At 37.7% G+C, this 22422-nt stretch overlaps 1 protein-coding gene across 8 annotated transcripts in view; it reads right to left on the reverse strand.

Moving 5' to 3' along the window:
* nmt2 (N-myristoyltransferase 2) overlaps nt 1–22422 on the reverse strand; it is a 67150-nt gene that overhangs the window by 11135 nt on the left and 33593 nt on the right. For 3 of the 8 annotated variants that reach the window (XM_069914312.1, XM_069914319.1, XM_069914314.1), the window contains 8 exons: nt 18006–18150; nt 13515–13633; nt 11502–11593; nt 11292–11408; nt 6543–6713; nt 4310–4418; nt 2658–2828; nt 2418–2474 (listed from right to left, as the gene is read on the reverse strand). In XM_069914312.1, coding sequence (XP_069770413.1) covers nt 2418–2474; nt 2658–2828; nt 4310–4418; nt 6543–6713; nt 11292–11408; nt 11502–11593; nt 13515–13633; nt 18006–18150 — 981 coding nt within the window. Of the gene's footprint in view, nt 1–2417; nt 2475–2657; nt 2829–4309; nt 4419–6542; nt 6714–11291; nt 11409–11501; nt 11594–13514; nt 13634–18005; nt 18151–18354; nt 18488–22422 lie in introns of those variants that run through there. The other 5 variants (XM_069914318.1, XM_069914315.1, XM_069914316.1 and 2 more) reach the window with 5 other exon arrangements.

Raw genomic sequence — 22422 nt, forward strand, 5'->3', positions numbered from 1 at the left:
AAAGAGCTTAAAGAGAAATTTTGGATTTTAGAGAATTCTCTGTTTGTTTATTATCAAATTAGGGCATTAGTGAAAGATAATTTTGGAAGTGAAATGAAAATTTCTAAGTTAACTAAATTTGAATTTATGGTTTCATATTTTTCAGATAAAGATTTTATATCAGAAATGTATGCATTATTACAAGATACAATAGTTGTAAAAAATTACATACATCTAGGATTAAATGGGAGCATGATTTAAGTTGTGAGATTAGTCAGGTGGATTGGGAAAATAGTTGTTATGATGGGTTGACTAAATTAATTAATGTAATTAATGGTTCATTATAATTTTTTGCATCAGTTATATTTAACCCCTGAAAAATTGAAAAAATATGGATTTAGTCATTCAGATTTGTGTTTTAGGTGTGGATTATGTGTTGGAAGATTTATAAATTCTGTTTGGTTTTGTGATAAAGTTCATGCTTTTCTGGTTTAAAATTAGGATTTTTCTTCAAAATTTGTTTAAAATTCAATTTCCTTCAGATCCAAAAATTTTTTTTGTTCGGTTATTTTACTCCATTAGTGGACTTGGGGTTGGATAAGTTTCAGACAGCGTTTATTTGTCTAACATCAGCAATTGTTCGTAAATGTGTTGCTATGTCTTGGAAAGATGCAGCGGAGTTAAATGTAGTTTGATGGCATCATAAGTTGAAGTCGTGTATCTATATGGAGAAAATAATAATTTACATAATAATTATAATTTTTTTTGTTAAGATGTGGACACCTTATATGAAGAATATGAATTTAGTAATATTGTAAATTACTGAATGTTTTTGTTTATTTTTAACGCTTCCCTTTAGGGATCTGTTGTGGGAGGGGGAGGGGAAGGGTTTGTTTTATTATTAGACTACTTATTCTGTGAAAGTCTGTTTATTTTTATTGAAAAAATACTAAGTTAAAAAAAAAAGAACAAAGATGGTTGTGGTGGTTGAAGGTCATTCATCTCAGGTCATCTCTGCAAGAGTTCCTTGGTAATATGCTAGAACCAACAATCTTCAATTATGTTATCAATTACCTTCTTTCAACTGCAAGGCCTGAAGTAGGGATATTGACAACAATTTGTGACTTCAGATACTGAAGCAGTCCATAACTAAATGGTCAGAGTTAAAACAGCTGGTTACAGGAAGTTTAAGGTTAGACCCAAAGAGTGTAGGTTTTTGACGAAGCAGTCAACCAATCTTGTTTCACTGATGGGGCAGAGGCAACACCAGTTACACCAAATACAGTAGCTTAGGTTGGATTAAGTATTTGTAAAGCTTCGTCTCATCTAGAACAAGCTTTAGTGGCTGAAGGGTGAGTGGGGAGGGAAGAATGGTTTAATGAGCCTTGGAGTGATTCCTGTAGTCAACCAGTTTGACTTCCCCAACCATTCATATAGTGATACATCTGTGCTCTGCTTCAACCATTGTCGGAGCAAGGCTCAACGTAAACTTAAGGATTCAATCTTGACAGCCTTAAATCTACTGGCATGAACACAGATTTTTCTAATTATAGGTAACCTCCTCTCCCCCCTCCACCTCCCCCCCCCAACCATCTGATTCCACTGCTTCCCTTTCTACCTACTCATACTTAATCATTTTTCTTCATCCAACTTTGTAATGGTTTCTCCCTCTACCTGTCTCTCACCTCCCACACCTTCTATCCTATCACCTTTGGACGGCACCTCCATCATTTCCACACCCCTTAGAACTCGTCTTGATAAAGGGTTTAATGATTATTTCTACCCAAGAATGCTGTCTAACCTACCGAATTCCTCCAGCAATTCTTTGTCCATGCAAGACTTCATGTTCTACAGCTTTTGTGTTTACTATAATGCTTCCTATTTAACTCCACTATTTTATTCACTAGTCGAAATAAAATATGGAAGATTAAGAGATTTCTCAATTGAAACTGGAATAGAGAGGAAGTATTTTTCCGAGCAAAGGAGTCAAGCAAAAAAACCCACAAAACTAGGCATAAAGCGAAATCAAGAAACACCTTTTCCACATAAAGTAAAAATCTGCAGCTTTGACAAGTGGAATTTTCAAAGGTTGGATGTTAAATCTAGGTCAAACTGTTACTCTACATAAAATAGATATTTCTGTAGGATTATTACTTAATTCCTCCCTTTCCAATTTATAACACTTATATAACAATTAAATGTGCATGTCATAGTAGAAAGATGATGAAAAATGTACATAAATAATCACGTTCCTTTTGTTAGCTTTTCTAAAACATTCTTGAAATAAAATTATATTCCTCAAGTTGGTAAAATGAAAATGTGATTATGTTCCTATAAATTTTTTCAGAATTTAAAGTTCTCTTGTATTCTTGAAACAACTTAATTATAAATATTTAAGTGATCATATTATAAATATTGAAAATAATACATAAGCTTACTTTGCATACCACTTTTTCCAAGTGTATTTTCCAAATAAAAATGTCAAAAAGAAGCCTCTTCGAAGAAAAGAAAAATGATAGATTTTAATGAAATTTCACTCTTTCATTTCCCCCAAAAAGCCTCAAACTCCTCACCCAGGTGTTTATTTTTCATGTTAAATCTAAAAGACTGGTTAGTTGTAATATCCAAGCAAGTCAGGATGCCATTAAATAAAAGGGCACACATCAGCTTTGCATTACCTCTACCACATAAGTATCAATAATATTTTCACGAGGCAGTAACCAATGGATCACTTCTTCCTCATTCATCGCAGGAGCAAGTTCAAACTGCTTTAGGTAATTAAAGAGCAACTCTTGTACTCTTTTTATATCCTTTTGTTCCATTGGCCTCAAACCTGTTGTCTTGGGGGTCTAATGAAAAAAATATATATAATGGAATTGTCACTGGGATAAAATGAAGCTGGTTTGACATTTCTAATCAAAGTTTACACTCACTTTGAACCATCAGTAGTTTATTCCTTTATCTGAAACCACGAAAAAGCAATAGTAACAAAACCACCACTATGAAATTATAACTAATTTCAGAAAACTATTGATTTCCACAGTGATTGCCAGAAAAACTTCTAACAACTTGAATCAACTGAGTGCACAAATGTGATCAATTTACCTACCAGTTAAGATAGAACCGAACACATCACAAAAATCTAAAACTGTTCTCTCACTGAAACAAAAACCATATATACTCATGTAATTGTTGAGACTGTGTAATAGTCGATCCTCCCCCACTTTTGGCCTTGGCCATCTGCCCATCTGAGGTCATGACGGTCTGACCGCGGATTCGTGCCCCTGCTGCTTGCCTATCTGAACTCCCAACCATGGATCCTCACCCCCGATGCCTGCCTATCTAAGCTCTTGTTACTCCAACCACGGATATGTGCCCATGCTGCCCGCCCATCCAAACTCCCAACTGTAGATCCTCGCTCCAGCGCCTACGCATCCGAACTCCCGAATGTGGATCCTCACTCCAGTGCCCACCTATCCAAACTCCTAATCATAGATCCTCACCCCAGCACCCACCTATCTGAACTCCCAACACGGATCCTCACCCCAGCACCCACCTATCCGAACTCCCAACCACGGATCCTCACCCCAGCACCCACCTATCCGAACTCTAATCCGCGGATCCTCGTTCCAGCACCCACCAATCCAAACTCCCAACCATGGATCCTCGCCCCAGCGCCCACCTATCTGAACTCCCAACCACAGATCCTTGCCCCAGTGCCTGCCCATCCAAACTCCCGACTGCAGATCCTCATCCCAGCGCCTACCTAGCTGTACTCCCGACTATGGCACCGCCCATCCAAACTCCCAACTGTGGCTCCTCACCCCAGCGCCCACCTATCCGAACTCCCAACCATGGATGCTTGCCCAGCACCTGCCCATCCAAACTCCTGACTGAGGGTGCTAGCTCCAGCGTCCGTCCATTCATCCAAACTCCCAACTGTGGATGCTCGCCCCAACCCCTGCCCATCTGAATTCCAGACCACAGATCCTTGCCCCAGCACCCGCCCATCCGAACTCCTGACTGCGGATCCTTGTCTCGGCCGCCCACCCATCTGAGCTACCGACGCCCCGACCATAAACTTACCACCCAGTCCCGGCCATCTGAGTTACGGACGCCTTGAACGATACAGGTACTCATGAGGTCAAATGTTTGACCCATTTAAAAGTCAATACCTCCCTTTTTTGCCCCCCAAAAAAAATCCAGAAAATTCGACAATAACATGAGTATATACAGTACATTATAAAAGTTGTATTAAGAAGGCAATTAGAATCTGCTTTACTATTTCCATAGCATCTATTTTAGGATAAAAGCTGTTGGAAATGCTTACATCAGGTAATCTGTAGAGCTTCATAGTTCTCTGTAAAGTCATATTTCTGCTGAGATGAGAAAACTTCACTTCCACCAGCTTCCTGGGGTTCAGAGATCGATGCCAATACCTTACAATACAATAGCAGTATTGATCATAAATATATAATTGATTTCTCTAACATCATCAAAATCAGATGAATCACAAGATTTCAACTGTGTTAACAGAGAATTAAATATAATAAAAACCCCGGTATCCAGCACCTGTGGTAGATGCCAGATAATTGAATTTACTGGTTGCTTGAGCTTGGGTGTTGTCTGATTGGCGAACTAACTGCTAGGGGGCACCAATTTTAAACTTGCATTTTTTTTTACCTATTTTGCTGGTTACATAAGGCTGCCAGTTGCTTGAATCTGGATAACGGGGGTTTTACTTTTTATTGGCAAACATTTTTAGTAACAAAAAAAAGTCTATTGAAGTCCTCTCTTTATCTGAAGGGGGGAAAAAAATCAAACAACCAACTTTGTCACAAATAAAGCATGACTGATCACTTCCTACACCCTTATATAATCATTTATAAAATTATAAAGGCCATACATAACATAGATAGTTTCAGTCATTTTCCCAGAGTAGGAGAATCTAAAATGAGAAGGCACAGATTTAAGGAGAGAGTTGAAAGATTTAAAGGGGATCTGCGGGTTAGATTATTGACACAGAAAGTGGTGGTACATGGAATGAGCCACCAGAGATGTTAGAGAGAGGTAAAATTACAATGCTTTAAAGACATCTTGACAGGTACATGGACAAAAAAAGGTTGAGAGATATGGGTGAACAAATAGTATTTGCATAGATAGCTACCTTAGTTAGCATGGTAAGGTTGGGCCAAAGGTTTTGGGCTGTACAACTTTCTAAATCCTTTGTCACAATGTATTTGTCAACCTCTTACCTTTATTCTTCATAATGGAATTCATTATTCCATTAATGAAGACCCAAGTTCTATCCCTTATCGGTACTATTGTACCATCTGACCTTAACTTCTCTCCTCTATTAATTGTGTTCATATCATCTCATCAAAAAAACAAGAAAAAATGGCCCATACATCATTTTTCTCTTTAGGTGTAAAGACTCTCAAATCCTGATATTTTTCTAATACATCCTGTGAGCCAATCAAGTCCACTCAAAACTTATCAAGGAAGATGTTTTTTCTTCTCTTTATGCCAGTGGTTCTCAACCTTTTTCTTTCCACTCACATTCCACTTTAAGTAATCCCTATGCCATTGGTGCTCTGTGATGAGTAAGGGATTACTTAAAGTGGTATGTGAGTGGGAATTGCTGCTCTAGACCCAATTGTCACGGAAATATTTTGTTTGAGAAAAAGTGTCATTGGCCCATTTCCTTTGGAGCTATGAAACCGTGTACATAACGAGTTCATTAGGTACGATTAAATCAGTAGTTTTTAAACTTTTTCTTTCCGCCCACATTCCATCTTAAGCAATCCCTTACTAATCACAGAACACCTATGGCATAGGGAATACTTAAAGTGGTATGTGAGTGGAAAGAAAAGGTTGTGAACCACTGCATTAGAAGATTGATGGATCCACATCTGGGATGAACTCATCATCTAGAGTCTAGAGATGGTCAAAATTTAATTTTTAATTGAGACATACAGCATAGTAACAAGTAATTTCGGCCCATAAGTCCATGCCACTCAATTAACCTTCAACCCCGGTGCGAGCTTGTGGGCCGAAATGGCCTGTTACCGTGCTGTATGTCTCAATTAAAAATTAAAAGGTTGGCCACCATTGATCTAGACTAACATTTCAACGGTTGATTAACCTTTATATTTAAAAATACACAACAGACGATCCCGTTATAGACTTCCAGGGTACGCGAATTCATTATTAAAAAACTTACTACCCCAAATTTTTTTCACTAGTTTCTTGACGCACATGCAGATGATGCAGCTTTGCATTATGGAAAATCATAATGCTGCTCCTTTTCCAGTAACACGACACATCCACCCACCCTCAAAACATGGGAGTCGCCTGCTTGCTGGTGCAGAATGATTTCTCTGTACGCTACCAGAAAGATGACACTACTTATAAGAAAGATACTGAGACAAAATGCAATATTTTCATATTCTAAAAAACATCTGAAAAACAATCAACAATGTTAGTTGTGTGCAACAAACATACTTACATAACCATTTAGTTAGTAACTTTTGACGTACTATTTAGATTAACAAAAATGCTACCTGCATGTAGCTACAGGCTTTGGAAGAACCACTCCTGCCGTGTACACTGCCTGAAAGATCCCTTCCAAATTCACCCTTCGTGTAATTTCACGGATTAAAACTGGTGCAACACGTTTCGACCTCAGCTTCTTGTGTACGCAAAGAAAATTAATCTCTACCATCTTCTTTTCACTGACAGAAACAATTACAAAACATTCAAACTATGTATTTAATGTAAAAATATTTAGGAAATTTACGATACAATGCTTGGTTCCCTTAAGAATAACAATAAAAAAAAGACTAACAGATCAACATACAATATTGTTTTACCATTTCATGTCACATGATGCTAACTACATTCAATGATGGAAATAATATTTTGCTTTGCACAGCATTATTTGGAATTTCTAGAAAATAATGTTTCTAACAAGGAATAAACAAGCAAGAGTTAGTAGAATTTGTCCATTTTGTTTAATATATTCTTTCAACAGAAGATTAAAGGCTGCATTTCATGAAATCAGCATTGGGGATAAAAGCAATTTAATATTGAGCAACCTTAACCAACCAACCCATCAGTATAATTCTGCAATAAGATAACATGATCCACTACTATGTTTAAAATCTACAGTATAATGGTACGCTGACAGATCTATTGTGGTGCTACTGCTACAATGTCACCCATTCTACAGATTCCTATAGGCAATATGTACAATATCTTTTATAAGGCCTTGTTTTAATATATTAAATTAGAAGGAACAAAGTAATTTATATTTGGTCATCCCACTCTGAAGAATATATGTCTTTACAGAGTTTAGGAACAGAATGGCAAGGAAATGTTGCAGTGAGAATGTAGTCTAAATGATTACACGGTAGGCCATTAAGAAATGATAATAGGGTACAAGTCCCCATTTGCCCAAAAGTGGCACAGAGATGGATAGGGTTGTGAAAAAGGCATTGGATATGCTTACTTTCATAGGCTGAGACACTGAGGATAAAACTTAGAGGACTTTTTTTTTTAAAACTTTTCAAACATTAGTTATAATACAGAATAATGTGGGCAGTTCTGCTCACTATATTAAAGGAAAATGTGATTGTGGTGGAGAGCCTGGAGAGGAAACTCACCAGAATGCTGCCTGGATGGGCGGACTTCAGATATAGGGTGAGGTTGAACAGACTGGGTTTGTTTTCCCTGCAGTGAAGGAGACTGAGTAACCTCAGTGGCGAATATAAAATTATGATAGGTAGATAGTCAAAATCTTTTTCGCACGGTCAGGATATCAAAAAACAAGAGGGCATCAGTTTAAGAGCTAGGAATTTCGAAGGTGATCTGAGGGCCAAGGTTTTTTCATAGAATGTCCGATAGTTGCCAGATCTGGTGTAGGATCAGATAAAATTACTATGTTTAAGAAGCATTTAAACAGATACTGAAATAAACAAGTCATAGAGGGATAGTGTCATAATGCTGGAATATGAGATATGTGTAGATGGGCAAAGATGTCTGCATGGATTTGGCGGGCTCAAGTGAGTTTGTGTAACTTCCTAATATAGCTGTGAAACAGGAATTGAAAGGGAAAGGGGCAATCTGGCATAATTACAGTCATCAGGTGGTATTAAACAAGTTGTTGGAATTGAATTCAAATATTTATTATAATATGTTCCAAAATACAGTGGAAAAACTTTGTTTTGCATGCTATCCAAGTAAATCAACCTATCCTTGAGTATACACATGTAGTGTAAAATGACACAAAAAATGCAGAGTATATTGTCACAGAGAAAAAGTTCAGTTAAAGCAGTGCACAGCAGCATCATTTTATCAATGAGAGGTTAATTTTAAAGTCTGAATGGGAACATGTATTCAAACTTGTCCAATGGGAGGGGAGAGAAGATGGGATAACAGAGATGTGATTGATCTTGAAATATGTTGAAACTGTGGGTTTATCAGTCCACAAGATGATGGACTACATCCTAGGGTGTTAAAGTGGCTCCTGAACTATTTGATACACTGATTTTAATTTTCTAAAATTCCTAGATTCGACATTAGCAAATGTAACTCTAAGGAGACAGAAAACTAAATTACAAGCCAATTTTTTAAATATCTGTCAAAGGGAAAATATTTGAAGCTATAATTAAAGACATTCAAGGCAATCGGCTAAAGCCATCATACTTTTTATGAAAGAGAAATCATGTTTGACCAATTTATCAATATGTTTTTCAAAGGCAACTTGTACTTCAGTTAACATATTGATAAATTTCCAAAAGACATTTGATATGGAGCTACATCAAAGATCAGCGTGCAATGTAAAAGCTCACAGGATAGGAAGTAATATGTTGCCATAGATAAAAAAGATTAACTAACAGAGAACAGGGAGCTGACATAAATGGAACTATTTCTGGTTGGCCAGATATAATGAATGGTAAGATGCAGGGATTGAATAAATAAATAACTCAGATTACATTAAAAATTGGTAGAGTTGTTGATGACAAAGAAAATTATCAAAGATACAGCAAGTCACAGATCAGCTGCTAAATTGAGTAGAGTGGTGGCAGATGGAATTTAATCCAAACAAGTGTGAGGTAATACACTTTGGAAAGCCAAATTCTCATAGGACATGTAGAGTAAAGGGCAGCATTTGATACATGGAGAGTCTTTGGGGTGCAAATTCACAGATCCTGAAAGTGGTGACACAGGTGGATAGATCAGAGCTGAGAGATGTGATGTGCAGTTGGACAAAATATTCAGCAAAGTAATGGAGTTCAACAGGAAGAAATCAGGCTTTGGCCCATCTTGTCCATGCTGACTGACCAGGCCATTTATCTGACTAAATGTCTTTTGAATATAATAAGTAACACTGCTTTTACTACTTCCTCTTGACTGCTTGTTCCACATACTCATCGTACTCTGTATGACAAAGGTGCCCCTTGAGTTCTTTTGATATTATCCTCTCTCACTGCCCTGTTCCTATACTCAATGAAGATGAGAGTGCCAAATGCTTTCTTCACCATCTGTGTCACCCAATCACAGAATTGTATAGCCCTTATGGCCCACCTTTACCAATCCTACCATGATGCCCTATCTACACAAATCTTATTTTCCTGTATTATGCCATATCCCACTACCTTTTTCTTATCCAAGCAACCCCCTCTTTCCCAACCCCTCTATCTTCCTTCCTCCAGTTGTCTACCCATTTCTTTCTCCTACCTTCTTAGCTTTCTGCCCTCTTCCCCTATTATTTCTCAGCTCTTTTTTTCTTCTATCCTCTTATCTGTACCCACCTATTACCTCTTACCTATTAGCCTGTGGTTTTCCCCTTTTTATTTCTTCCACTCTCCTCCTACCTTTTTATTCAGGGATCTGCCTGTTTTTCCACATTCCTGGCAAAGGGCTTAGGCCCAAAACGTTGACTACCTTTTTCTTTCTATGGATGCTGGGTGCTAAAATTCTCCAGCACTTTTGTGTACTGCAACTATTTAAATGTCTTTTAAAGGTCTTTTAAATGTTGTAATTGCATCTCCCTCCACTACCTCATCTGCTAGCTCATTCCAAATATTCACAATTCTCTGTGCAAAAAGCTTACCCATCAGATCTCTTTTAAATTTCTCCCAGATCATCTTAAACATGCTCTCTATTTCTAGATTCCCTTGCCCTGGGAAAAAAGGTTCTGAGTATTTATGCCCTCATAATTTTGTAAACCTACATCCTACATTTTGTATCCTATATTCCAGCAAGAATAATCCCAGTCTATCCAGTTTCTACTTATAATGATGATTCCTACATTACAGTTAACATCCTGGTGAGCATCCTTCTGCACTCTGTCTATTGCTACCATATCCTTCCTGCAGTGTGACCAGAACAGTACACAACACAGTTGTTGGGAAGAAGGCACTCGGTATATTTGCCTTCATCGGACAGTGCATCGAATACAAGAGGGTGGCAGTCACTATGCACTTGTACAGAATATTGGTGAGACTACACGGAGTACTGTATGCAGTTTTGGTCACCAAGCTATAGAAAAAAATACAATTCAGCTGGAAAGTGTGTAAATGGGACTGGCAGATAAATTATAAAGGGAGATTGGGTAGGCTGCGACTTTTCTCCCTGGAGGAGGCTGAGGTAGGACCTTATAGAGGTTTATACAACCATGAGATAAATATAGTCTTTCCCCCCAGAGTAGGGGTATCTAAAATCAGAAAGCATAGATTTAATGTAAGGAAAAGGATTTAAAAGGGACCTCAGGAGCATCTTTTTCCATAGAGGTGGTGGGATTTTGGAATGAGCTGCCAAAGGAGGTGGCAAAGGTGTGGACAATTGTAATGTTTAGAAGACTTTTCAATAAGTAAATTAACAAAATGGTTAAAAGGGATATGTACCAAATGCGGGATTGTGACTCTTTATCACAACTGGGCAGGAGCTGAAATGTAAAATAAGATTTTCAACAGGTTCACAATATGAACGAGTACCAGCATTCAGTGTTTATAGACTTAATAAGGTGGAAAATAGACATGTTATGAAAAGCACAGTGTTTACCTCATCTTCTTAGAGGTTATAACCATAATATCTGAACAAATATTTAAATATATATGTATGTATATATATATATATATATATATATATAGTCTCAAAAAGTTAAAGAAAAATGTTCAATAATTAAAAACTCCATTTTATACAATCAAATTTTAGTTCCATAGTTAAAAGATGTAAATCATAAACAAAATAACCCTGAGAAACAAGTTACGTATATTCAAAATGAATGGAATAGAATGAGAACCTACATTTCATAAATACGGACATTGGCAGGAATGGCACTAATAAACCCCACTAATTTTCTGTTTGAAGATACACGGACTCCACAGTGCCACTGTGGTAACCAGCCTGGAGGACGAAGAGCCCTATAAAAATATTCATCCTTTAAAGCAACAATTCGAACTGATCGTAAAGTAAAACTACAAACGATTTTTTAAATGTAAAAATTGTTCACTTACCACTGTAAAAACTGAGGCGAGTAATCAAATCTAAACATATTGTCATCATCTTCCACATAATTTTCATTTAACAATGTGTACAGTTCTTTTAACTGCAAGCAAATCATCCAGGTAAGAAAGATCATTGATTTAAAATGTTAAGTTTCATTCTTTACAGATACTGACTAGTTTGCCAGGTATGTCTAAAATTTTCTATTTTTATTTTTCGGTACAGTCACCCTCACTGGGGAAAAGACACCAAAATCAAATGTTATGCAGGTCGAGAACCTCTTATCCAAAGTGCTTGGGACCAGACGTTTTTCAGTTTTTGATTTTTTTTTCAGATTTTGGAACAATGGAACTAAGTAGCGGTTAAACAGCAACAACAAACAAAGGCAGGCTTTTTGAATGCCGACATGACACCACAAGTGAAAAATTCACATGAAATAATGTTTAGTACTTACCAAAAAAAACTTGATCTCTGCCTACAAAAAAAAGACCACCTCCCCACTGCCCCCACTGGTCCTGACACCTCCCCACCAGTGCCTCTGGTACCGACACCTCTCCACCGCCAGTCCATGACCACCTCCACACCACCACCAGTCCCCAACACCTCCTCACCACCAGAGGTCCTGACACCTTCCCACTGCCGCCAGTCCCATGACACCTCCCCACCAGTCCTCTGACACCTCCCAACTGCCGTCGCTTGTCTCTGACTATGGTCCCCACTACTGACCGGGAGCCCGAGACGACTTATTTGATGCAGATGGTACCGCACCAGATGTTGAGAATGGAGTCGTCGTCACCGACTCCAGCTACAGCCGCTGCTGAAGACTTGGACCCAGCTCTGTTTAGCATCTTCCTGACCAGAAGCAATAATTTTGTTTTTCTTTTACTGTTATTGTAATCAAACTGGCGCCAACACAGCATCAGATGCTGAATTTTTTTCCACCAATGTGATGTCATGTCGGCACTTAAGAAAAAAAAAATTGGTTTTCGGATCTTCGGATAAGGGGTACTCAACCTGTAGTGGATTAACCTGAGCTTGAAGAAGGGCTCAGGCCTGAAACATTGGTTACATATCTTTACCTCCAATGGACATTGCTAGACCTGCTGAGTTCCTCCAGTATTTCTGTGTTTTTACTACAATCATAGCATATGCAGTCTTTCATGCAACTTAATTATGTTTTACTTAATGTTACACATGATCCTATTAATTTATTATTTTTAAATCTATTCATTTACATACAATTTTGTAGTAAAATCTACAACAATGAATCCACAGTATTGGGAATTATATAATTTGTACTTTATGGACTAATTCAAGAACCAACTGATATCTGGCACAATGCAGAAAACATTAACTTTGCTACCTACCCTCCACCCAGCCCCTTTAAAGGACACAAGTCATGCAGTGAACACTTTCAAATTCCTTTGTTCAGTCTTTAAAATAACAACACAAAACTACCAAAAGTAACAAGCAATCGATACAACCGGGAAAAGCAGATTTATGCAATCTGTTAGTGAACAACAGAATCACAGTTGTAACCAAATATAGTCATTAATTAGTATATAGCTGGATTCTACAAACAGCAGTGAGATTATTCTCACATAATCTGTTTCAGTGATGTTAACTAAAAGATAAATGTTAGCCAGGAGAAATGTAATTCTGAAAATGTACTTGATACAGGTCAGTACAGTTTCTTGGAATAAATTTAGATAGCCAATCTAAGTATCACTACATTCTTAAATATGAATACAAAAGCTAGAATCCAATTTTATCTACATAATTTCATGTGTTGTATTTCAATTATTTCCACTGATCATTTCAGCTGTCTTTTCAATGAGCTTTTTTGTGTCATAGAACTGTAAACATTCAAATTAATTTTAGCAAGACTTTTCCTGACAGAATGCTTTCGTTTAACTCTAATATACAAATAATATAAATGTTGAATTTAATCATGGTGATCACATTTATATGGAAAACAATCAGGCAGCAACCTTTTATGAACATAAAATATTTGAGAAACAAACCTCCTCAGAACTGCCCATATCCAGGGTATCCCACATGAAGCCCTGAGGCAAAGAGTATGGCTCTTGACGGATATTCTCTTTATCTGGCTCAATAGGACCATGAGTTGTCACCACTTCATCTATAGGGACCAAAACACAAAATTCTTTCATAAATGCACTGCTAGCACAATGTACCAATACTATCAATGTTAATCAACCTTTCAGTAAAACTCATTTAATTTAGCATTTTGAGGACTTTGTTGGTCCTGGATTAAATGTTACACACTATTGCAGGTTATTTTATTTATGCTCTAACACACTTTTGATTAAAAAAAATTCCAAGAGAGCACGGCCAATAGAAGATGGCACATTTAAAAGGAGCAAAACATGAAAGTTTGCAGACACCATGATTGAAATAAAAACACAATGCTGGAGAAACTCAGCAGGTCAAACATTGTACCTTAAATACTAGATATATACCCAACATTTTTGGCTTTAGCCCTTCATCAAGGGCTGCTCAAGCAAGATTATTAGATTCTTCCTATATTTGAATGATGGTGAGGGTAAATATGCACATTTTCCAGCCCTCTATCCAGAAATGTCTATAATTCTGCAATGTTATTGAAAGATGAATTTTACGTTATTCAAGTGAATTGCATACATTAAGTATTCTAATCAACAATCTTTTAAAGTTGAACAAACTATGATGTTAAATCTTGTTGTGTCTGCAAGCTTTTAAAAATGTCTGCATGGTTCTTCTGTAGTTCCAATTGCTGACAATTGACACTCAAGTGTAATTTCCTTACTGACACTGTTAACATTAGTTTCTCCAATCAAATGATATTGAAATTGAGGGATTTCAGATATATTTTACTTATAATTGCTGCATAACTAAGAAACAGATGCAGAGGGATTATGAATGACACTGGCATACGAAAATCTGTCGTTTCACAAATTCTCCCATATATTTTTAAAGGATTTTTAAATCTAGTAAATAATAATTTTTTTTAAAATGTTTCATGGTATTCATGAATGACTGGATTCAGCATAAATTCCGTTAGTTTAGTTATGGGTATTGTTAGCATGCAAGAGTTATAGCAAGTGTATGTCTAGGAGGTACAACATGGATAGCTACAGGAAATTGTCATCTCTGACTTTCAGAAAAATTGGATTGTGGACTGCTTGTACTAATTTGTATATGACTACACAGCTAGCTCATGGGATACAATTACAACATTCTAAAGAAATTTCGACAGGAACTTGGATAGGAAAGATTGAAAGGGATAGGGGTCAAACACAAGCAAATATGACTAGCAATTATATGATTCAATTCTATGATTCTAAGGAAGTTGTACAGATCTGAAAGTTGGTGTATTAATTTACTAATAATGAATAATACTTTGTAAAAAAAGTTTGTAGAATTTAATAACGATTTAATTGTGCATATAGTTCAGATAAGAGAAAAAAAATTAATTCATCTAAATGTACGTACTGTATCTCATGCTTCTGAACTGTGGGCTTGGTTAAATCAAAATTAAAAAAAAACATATTTAGCAATGTCCTCTTAAAATATAAGCATTGAAAAAGTAATTTAAGAATGATAACCAACCAATCTCAGCAAACCAAATTAATAGGAATCAATAATTAAGATGCACAAGTTGTAGGACAGCTTAAAGTACACTTATCCAAATAATATTTGAAATAACAACTTTTTTTGTTCTTTTCCTTTCAATTAAAATAGATCAATTCCAAAATCAAATATTCCCAGGAGGGTAGATTCAAGATCAGACGTCATGGTTAAAGTATAAGAAAGTGTTGTGTTAAGTTTAAGGCCAAGTCAACACAGTCAACATTGTTGGGGGAAAAAAAAGGATGAAGTAGAAATATATATATATATAAAACAATGCTGGTTATAATTAGAGAGTTTAAGTTCTATACCCAATTTTTTGTATGAGGGAGTGTATTGACAAAGCCATAATAAGACAAACAGATTATTTTTATTTATTTATAAGGAGTCACATGAACACTATGAGTAAATTAACAGCTTCAGTCGGGGAGTTAAAATTAATCCAAAAGGGCAGAGTTACAACGTAGATAACCAACAACTGAGATTACAAAATTTATTTTTGAGGAAGGACTTGGAAATATTTGGGCCATTTGCACCTGTACCAAGACTAAAATAAGGTATAATAAATGTTTATAAAATCATGAACGATTTCAGTTGATGTAAGGGAACAGACTTATTTCAACTCATTATTGTGAAGGAGTTAGCAGACAATTAATTAAATTGTTCACTAAAATGAGGTGAAATTTACATTGGAGCATAATGAAGCAAATAGTAATTGTAGTTATAGATGAAAATTACATATTATGGTGAATGACCAGAATAGTGGAATTATTCATAAATTTCCTTGAAAAAAGGCTAAGATTCAACATGCTGAATGTACTATTTTGTGCTGCCAACTTTAATGGTGCAAAAACAACTAAAGGGAACATTTGCTTGAAAGACAGAATACAGAGAGGACACAACTCAAAACAGCTGAAGACAAGTTAGAAATAGGAAATCAATAACAGCTGCTTTTCACAGGAAATTCTCGATATTCATATAGTTTTGGCAATCGCTTCTATAGCTATTGCCCCAAGCAAGACATTTCCCGTACATAATCAGAAAATGGCTGAAGCATTCAGCAGGTCATGAGGCATCTGCGAAGAGAGGATCAGAATCATCAAAACGGTTCATCAGAACTGGAAAATTGAGTAAATAATCAATTTAAGTTGCCAGTAAGAGCAGTGGTTGGCTTTTGGGGAGGGGTTGGATGATGAGGAGAACAGAGGGAATGTTAGGCTGCAAGCTTATTGACCTAATTACTTTAAAATACAGATTGCTATAGTTAAAAGGATATACAAAGGTATAAACTGAAATATCCAGCACCATCTGTGGAGGGGGAAAAAACCTGAAATTTTGAATTCAATATTGGCTCCCAAGGGCTCTAACATTCCCAGACAAACATTTTAGTTTAAATTTGTTCTATTATTTCCTTCACCCCTCCAACTGCAACTTCGAACATGCTTATTCTCTCATTGTTTCAGTTCTGACGAAGATTCACTGACCTGATTGATTCTACTTCTCTTGCTGCAGATCATGTTGAATGCTCCAAACATTTTCTGTTTTTGTTTCGAATTTCCAGCATTTGCAGTTAGGTACTCCGATTCATTTAGGAGATTTGGTCTTTTATTTATGTGAAACTTTATGATCCCAAGTGTCTTTGTAGATAGCCTCAGCAATAAGATTTTATAAATGAAAAATTCTCAAAAAAGATGCATTTGACAAAGGTTTCTAAGTTATTATTAGCCCACAACATGGTATAATCAATATTCTATCTGCACAAATAATTCTAAAATATTTGAACAAAAACAAATTTAATAAATGTACTTTGTAAATAAGGTGTAGACATGTCACAGGAAGTAAAACAAGTATGTAAATACAGGCATACCCTGTATAACACGGTTTTGAACAGCGTGGGCTTTGATATAACGTGGTCGGTCCCCATCCCAGGCAGTCACTGTCCCGAGCCGAAGGCAGATGTCTATCGATCACCTGGCTCTGTGTTTCCGCAGCCCCAAGACCACCTTCACTCCCACCCCCTCTTCACCTGACCGATCGCGCATGATGAGCGTTGCGGGCTGAGTTTGCCGGAGACGGGCAGGGAGAGCTGGAACTAAAGAAGTGCAGACTACTGTACATTAGACAATCAATATTCACTTATTGCCAATAAAATCTTCGTCATTTCTCAGTTTTATATACCCCTTTTAAATATTTTATCCACGTTTGCATAAGATTACCGGGTAAAAGAATAAATAATTACAGGATTAAAGTACATTGTAATAATGCTTTGAACAATGCAGTTTTCCATAACACTGAACTTGTTGGGAACGTATTGACCGTGTTATACTGTACAAGGTATGCCTGTATACTCCTGTAAAAAATGTCTTAATAATGTTGCATTTAATTTCAGACTTTTTAGGAACAAACAACTATAAGCAAACCTATTAAATTTGCTCAGCAATTTTGAGACAACTGTCAGTGTGATGTCCTTTTCTAGAAAATCAAGTCCATGACCTGGGCAACATCAGCATTCACTGCCTTCCTCAAGTTCCCAAGGACTCTTCAGAAGTAATAGTCTACCACATAGATGCAAGATCAACTGCCTATTGGCTAAATTTGGGAATGATTTTAAACCAGATGAGCCTTTACAACAATTTTCTTTCACTTTTAGTGAAACCAACTATTTTTAATTTTTACAGAGTTCACATTCCCAAGCCTTTGAACTCTAGCTCCCTTGATTACTAGTTTGATAAAAGTGCACTGTATACAATTTGTTTTAGACTTGGTCATTTTCTGAGACGAGAAAACCTTTGGCTTTATGAATTACTGAGCTGAAAGTTCACCCTTTCTAAAAACAGAAGATTCCTACATATATTGTAGTCTGCCAGAATAGGTGTTAAACGTACTAAGTTTGGGTACCGGTTGTGTGTCCCAGAAGTGGTATCTGTGTTGACTTGCCTCCTCCAGATTCTTTGCAGGGCCTTGACATGCTGTGAGCAATTCCATGGCTCTTTGAATGTCTTGTAATTTTTGCATTGGTACTGAGGGATTCTAGTAAGAAAGAACATTGTCACATTTTTAAATTGTTCTGAAAAACTATGAATATTAACAATCTTCAAATCTCCCAGGCAACAACTGAGTCAGGCAGGCTGGATAGCAGAGAGCTTAAAGGGCCAGGACACCAACAAGGTCAAGGCCGGAAACCTGGCATGGGGGCCAGGATCCAAAACAGATCAAAGCACAAGGGATAAAGACCTCCTCTACCATCCATGCTACTGGTGAATATCCAGTCATTAGAAAATAAAATTTATGTCCTCAGGGCAAAGCTGTTTTATCTGTGAAAAGCGAGACAATTCTCAGTTGTTGCTGCATTAAGACCTGGCTAACAGAGAACACACTAGATGTCACAATCCCACAGAAGGTTTCACAATTCACAGACTGGATTGGAACTTGAATTCTGAGAAAGGGAACAGTGTGTGCTTTTTCATTAATACCTCTGGTGCACAGACATCGGGTCCCGTCGACCTCCTGCTCCACCTCCACAGGGTTCAATTGAGTTTATGGACAGCAAGGAAATGAGACCTCAATGAGTGTACAGAAAATATAGGAATGTAACACTAGTTATTTTATAGAGAGCATGGAAACAGGACAGCGTGGGAACAGATCACTGTTGGAATTTATAAAAACATGGGAATGGGGCTGTAATGGAAGATTTAAATTGTGTTTTTTACTTTTGTAGCCTTTGCTTCTGGCAGGCTGAGAGCCTGCTTGTTGTTTTTTTACTTTTGCAGCCTTTGCTTTTGCAAGGCTGCGAACCTGCTTGTTTTTTAGAATCAGCAGACATAAGCTAAATTCTACCGAGGGGCCAGAGATGCAGTTATCTAACGAAAGGACATCTGTGTACCAAGAACATTTAATCTTCCTGCTTGTTTTGGTCACAGACTGTCAGAGGCCTAGCCTTGATGCAAAATAAACCATTATACTCAAAGTGATAAGCTGAAAATTACGTTATTCGATAGAAGCCTAGCATGCTAGCTTGCTCGCTTATCTTTCTTGCTGTGCTGGTAATAGGTGCTTGGGCAAGCAGTTTTTGGGTAATATAAGCCATGGTCCCGCTGCTGAAGTTTGAGACTCTCCAAGAGGTGGCAACATCTCTCAGCAAGAAGAAGAACTTCTAGAGTCTAGCCAACGTCCCGGTCGGGAGAGGTGGAGAAGCTGCTACCAGCACCCTGACAACCTACAAGTGTTCAGTCATTGCCTCGCTTCGGCAGTTGGGACCAGTCCAGGCGTTGATAAGTATAGTTGGGAAGGGCTTGCATATTGTAGTTTGAAATCAGCTTTTGAATTTGTAATAAACATTTGTATAAACTGAAGTGCTCTCGGTGTGTGTGTCTATTTCCTTTCGGTAGCTCAAACACAGTGACCAATGTAAAACGAACAAAATGAGAGGTATAAGTTTACCCAAGACAGGGGCCCTTGTGAATTCATAGAAAAATGGAGCATATAAATGTTCTGGAAAAACACAGCAGGTCACGTAACATCCATAGAAAGTAGTAAAAGTAGTTGATGTTTTGGGCTTGAGCTGTGAATTTATTGTCAGCAAGTAACGAGGGCCTAGTGAGTTTACAGAAATGGTGCACTGGTTCTAATTTCATTTTTTAGCTTGTGTCGGATAATTACACCCTCTGGCACTTTTTTGAATGGTGGGAGGAAACCAGAGCACCCCACAGACAGTGAGAACATACAAACTCCTTACAGATAGCACGGTCCCGGTCATTAACATTGTAACAGCATTGTGCTAACTGCTACACTAACCATGCCACTCTTATGTAATAGAGAGGATGGGAACAGAGCCCAGTGAGTTAATAGAAAATGTCAGAATGTGGCATTAGTAAATTGATGGAGTGCAGGAAAGGGCAATGATAAAAGGAGCACAGAACTGGGTTCCAGGGAATTTATAGAAACCTTTACAGTTTGACCATACTTCCCACTGTACTTTATTTAAGTATCTGCAGTTATTTTTTAACTTACTACAAAAGGGTTACTCTTTTTCTGAAAGAGAGGGAGAAATTAAGTATTTGTTCTCCTACCCATAGATTTATTAGTCACAATGAATAAAACTTGTCAAAGAAATAAATTTCAAACTCAGAAGATGGTAGAAAACAAAAAATCTGCAGATTCTGGGGTCTAGTGTACTACCCAAAAGTGCTGGAAAAACTCAGCTGGTCATGCAATATCTGTAGAAAGCAAAATACAATCAACATTTAGGATAATCAGATGCCCATATAGAAAAAGGAGGTTGGGGGGCACAGGCTAACAGACGATAGATGGATACAGGTGAAAGAAGCTCGAAGGTAACAAGGAAATAAGGCAAGAGGGCAGAGGGCTAAGAGAAATTGCCCTTTGATAGAAGGAAGGGAAGGTGCTGGTGGAAGGGATAGAGAGATGAGGGTAAGAAATAGTCTGGAAGGGGATATTAACAGAAATGAGAGAATACAATATTGATACCACCGGGTTGAAGACTGCCAAGACTGAATATGAGATGTTGTTCATCCAATTTATGAGTGACCTCAACTTGGCCGTGCAGGAGGCCATGGACAGTTTAACAAGCTCCTGTTTTCATTTAGGGACTGTCACTTTAAGGTCTAACACCATCTGCAATTCATTACTGTGGTGAGAACTGAGTGGCAACAACCTGGTACTGACTGTGCCTGGTTTATCCTCTGGAGGAAGAGAGAGAAACATTTGTTGCTTCATCCAGGAAGACAGGTGGAAACAGGGAGTTACATGAGTGGGACTTAAGAGACAGCAGATTTGAAAGCCAGGCATTTTAATGAACACAGAGGTGGAATGACTTTGTGTGCAATGGACAATTCAGATAATTCTCCTTGTCAGGGGTACAAAAAGGTCACTTTGATTGACCCATATCTGGGAAAAGGAAGCAGAATTGCTGCATGGAATCATGACCATTGTGATGGTCATTTCGATTGACCCGTGCCTGGGTTTTGAAAGCATACACGTTTCGTCTCCCCTACACAAAGAAAAGGGGAGTTGTGACATTTCTCAGCAAGAAATTCAACAAGGATTTGTGCGTTTTCAGCAGTCCAGTTACTCAGTCTCTCCCACCTCCTGCATAATTACTTCTGGGCATCAGTTTAAAAGCCTGAGTTTCAACACAGGAATTCTAAGATGGAACTATGAAATGACTTTCCAGAATTGTGCCTAAGCTGTAATGGTTTGGGTATTATACACACACACACACACACAAAAGTATATTTGCACATAGTTGGGGGTTAAGTTTAGATAAATTAATTAAGGTGTTACTGGGAGATTGCTTCATTGATCACATTTGCTCTGTCCATTGCAATAGCAAAGACCCCCCCCCAGTGGCCAACCATTTCAATTCCACATCCCCATGGCACATTGGCATGCCTGTCCATAGCCTCATGTACTGCCAAATCAAGGGCATTTGCCAATTGGAGGAACAACACTTTATATTCTGTATCAGAAATCTCCAAACAGATGCTATCAATATCAACCTCCAATTTCCATTAACCCCTCTCTCCAATCCTATCTTTTCCCTCATCCTTCTGTCTCCCATACTCCAGCTCCCCATCCCCTTCCCTCTCCTATAACAGGTATCTTTCTCAGCTCTTTGCCCTCTTCCCATCACTTTCCAAATTCTTTATCTTCTTCCCTCCCACCTGAATCCCCCTACATTACCTCTTATCAGTTAGCCTGTGTTCCTCCCTCATCCCCTTCCCAAATCTTTTTATTCAGATATCTGTCTGTTTTGGTACTCCTGAAGGAGGGTTCAAGTGAAATGTTGACTGTCTTATAACCATATACAGCACAGAACAGGCCAGTTTGGACCTACTAGTCCATGCCGGAACAAATCCCCACCCTCCTAGTCCCACTGACCAGCACCTGGTCCATACCCCTCCATGTAATTATCTGGTCTTTCCTTAAATGTAAATAACATTCCTGCTTCAACCACCTCCACCGGAAGCTTATTCCACATCCCAACTACCCTTTGCTTGAAGAAATTTCCCCTCATGTTCCCCTTATAATTTTCCCCTTTCAATCTCAAACCATGGGCTCTGGTTTGAATATCCCCCACTCTTAATTGAAAAAGTCTATCCATGTTGACTCTCTCTGTCCCTTTTAAAATCTTGAACACCTCCATCAAATCCCCCCCTCAATCTTCTACATTCCAGAGAAAAAAGCGCCAGGCTGCTCAACCTTTCTCTGTAACTCAAACCCTGACATCCTGTCAACATTCTCGTGAACCTTCTCTGCACTCTCTCTATTTTGTTTATATCC

This window comes from Narcine bancroftii, chromosome 1 (genome assembly GCF_036971445.1).
Source record: "Narcine bancroftii isolate sNarBan1 chromosome 1, sNarBan1.hap1, whole genome shotgun sequence".
Taxonomy (NCBI): domain Eukaryota; kingdom Metazoa; phylum Chordata; class Chondrichthyes; order Torpediniformes; family Narcinidae; genus Narcine; species Narcine bancroftii.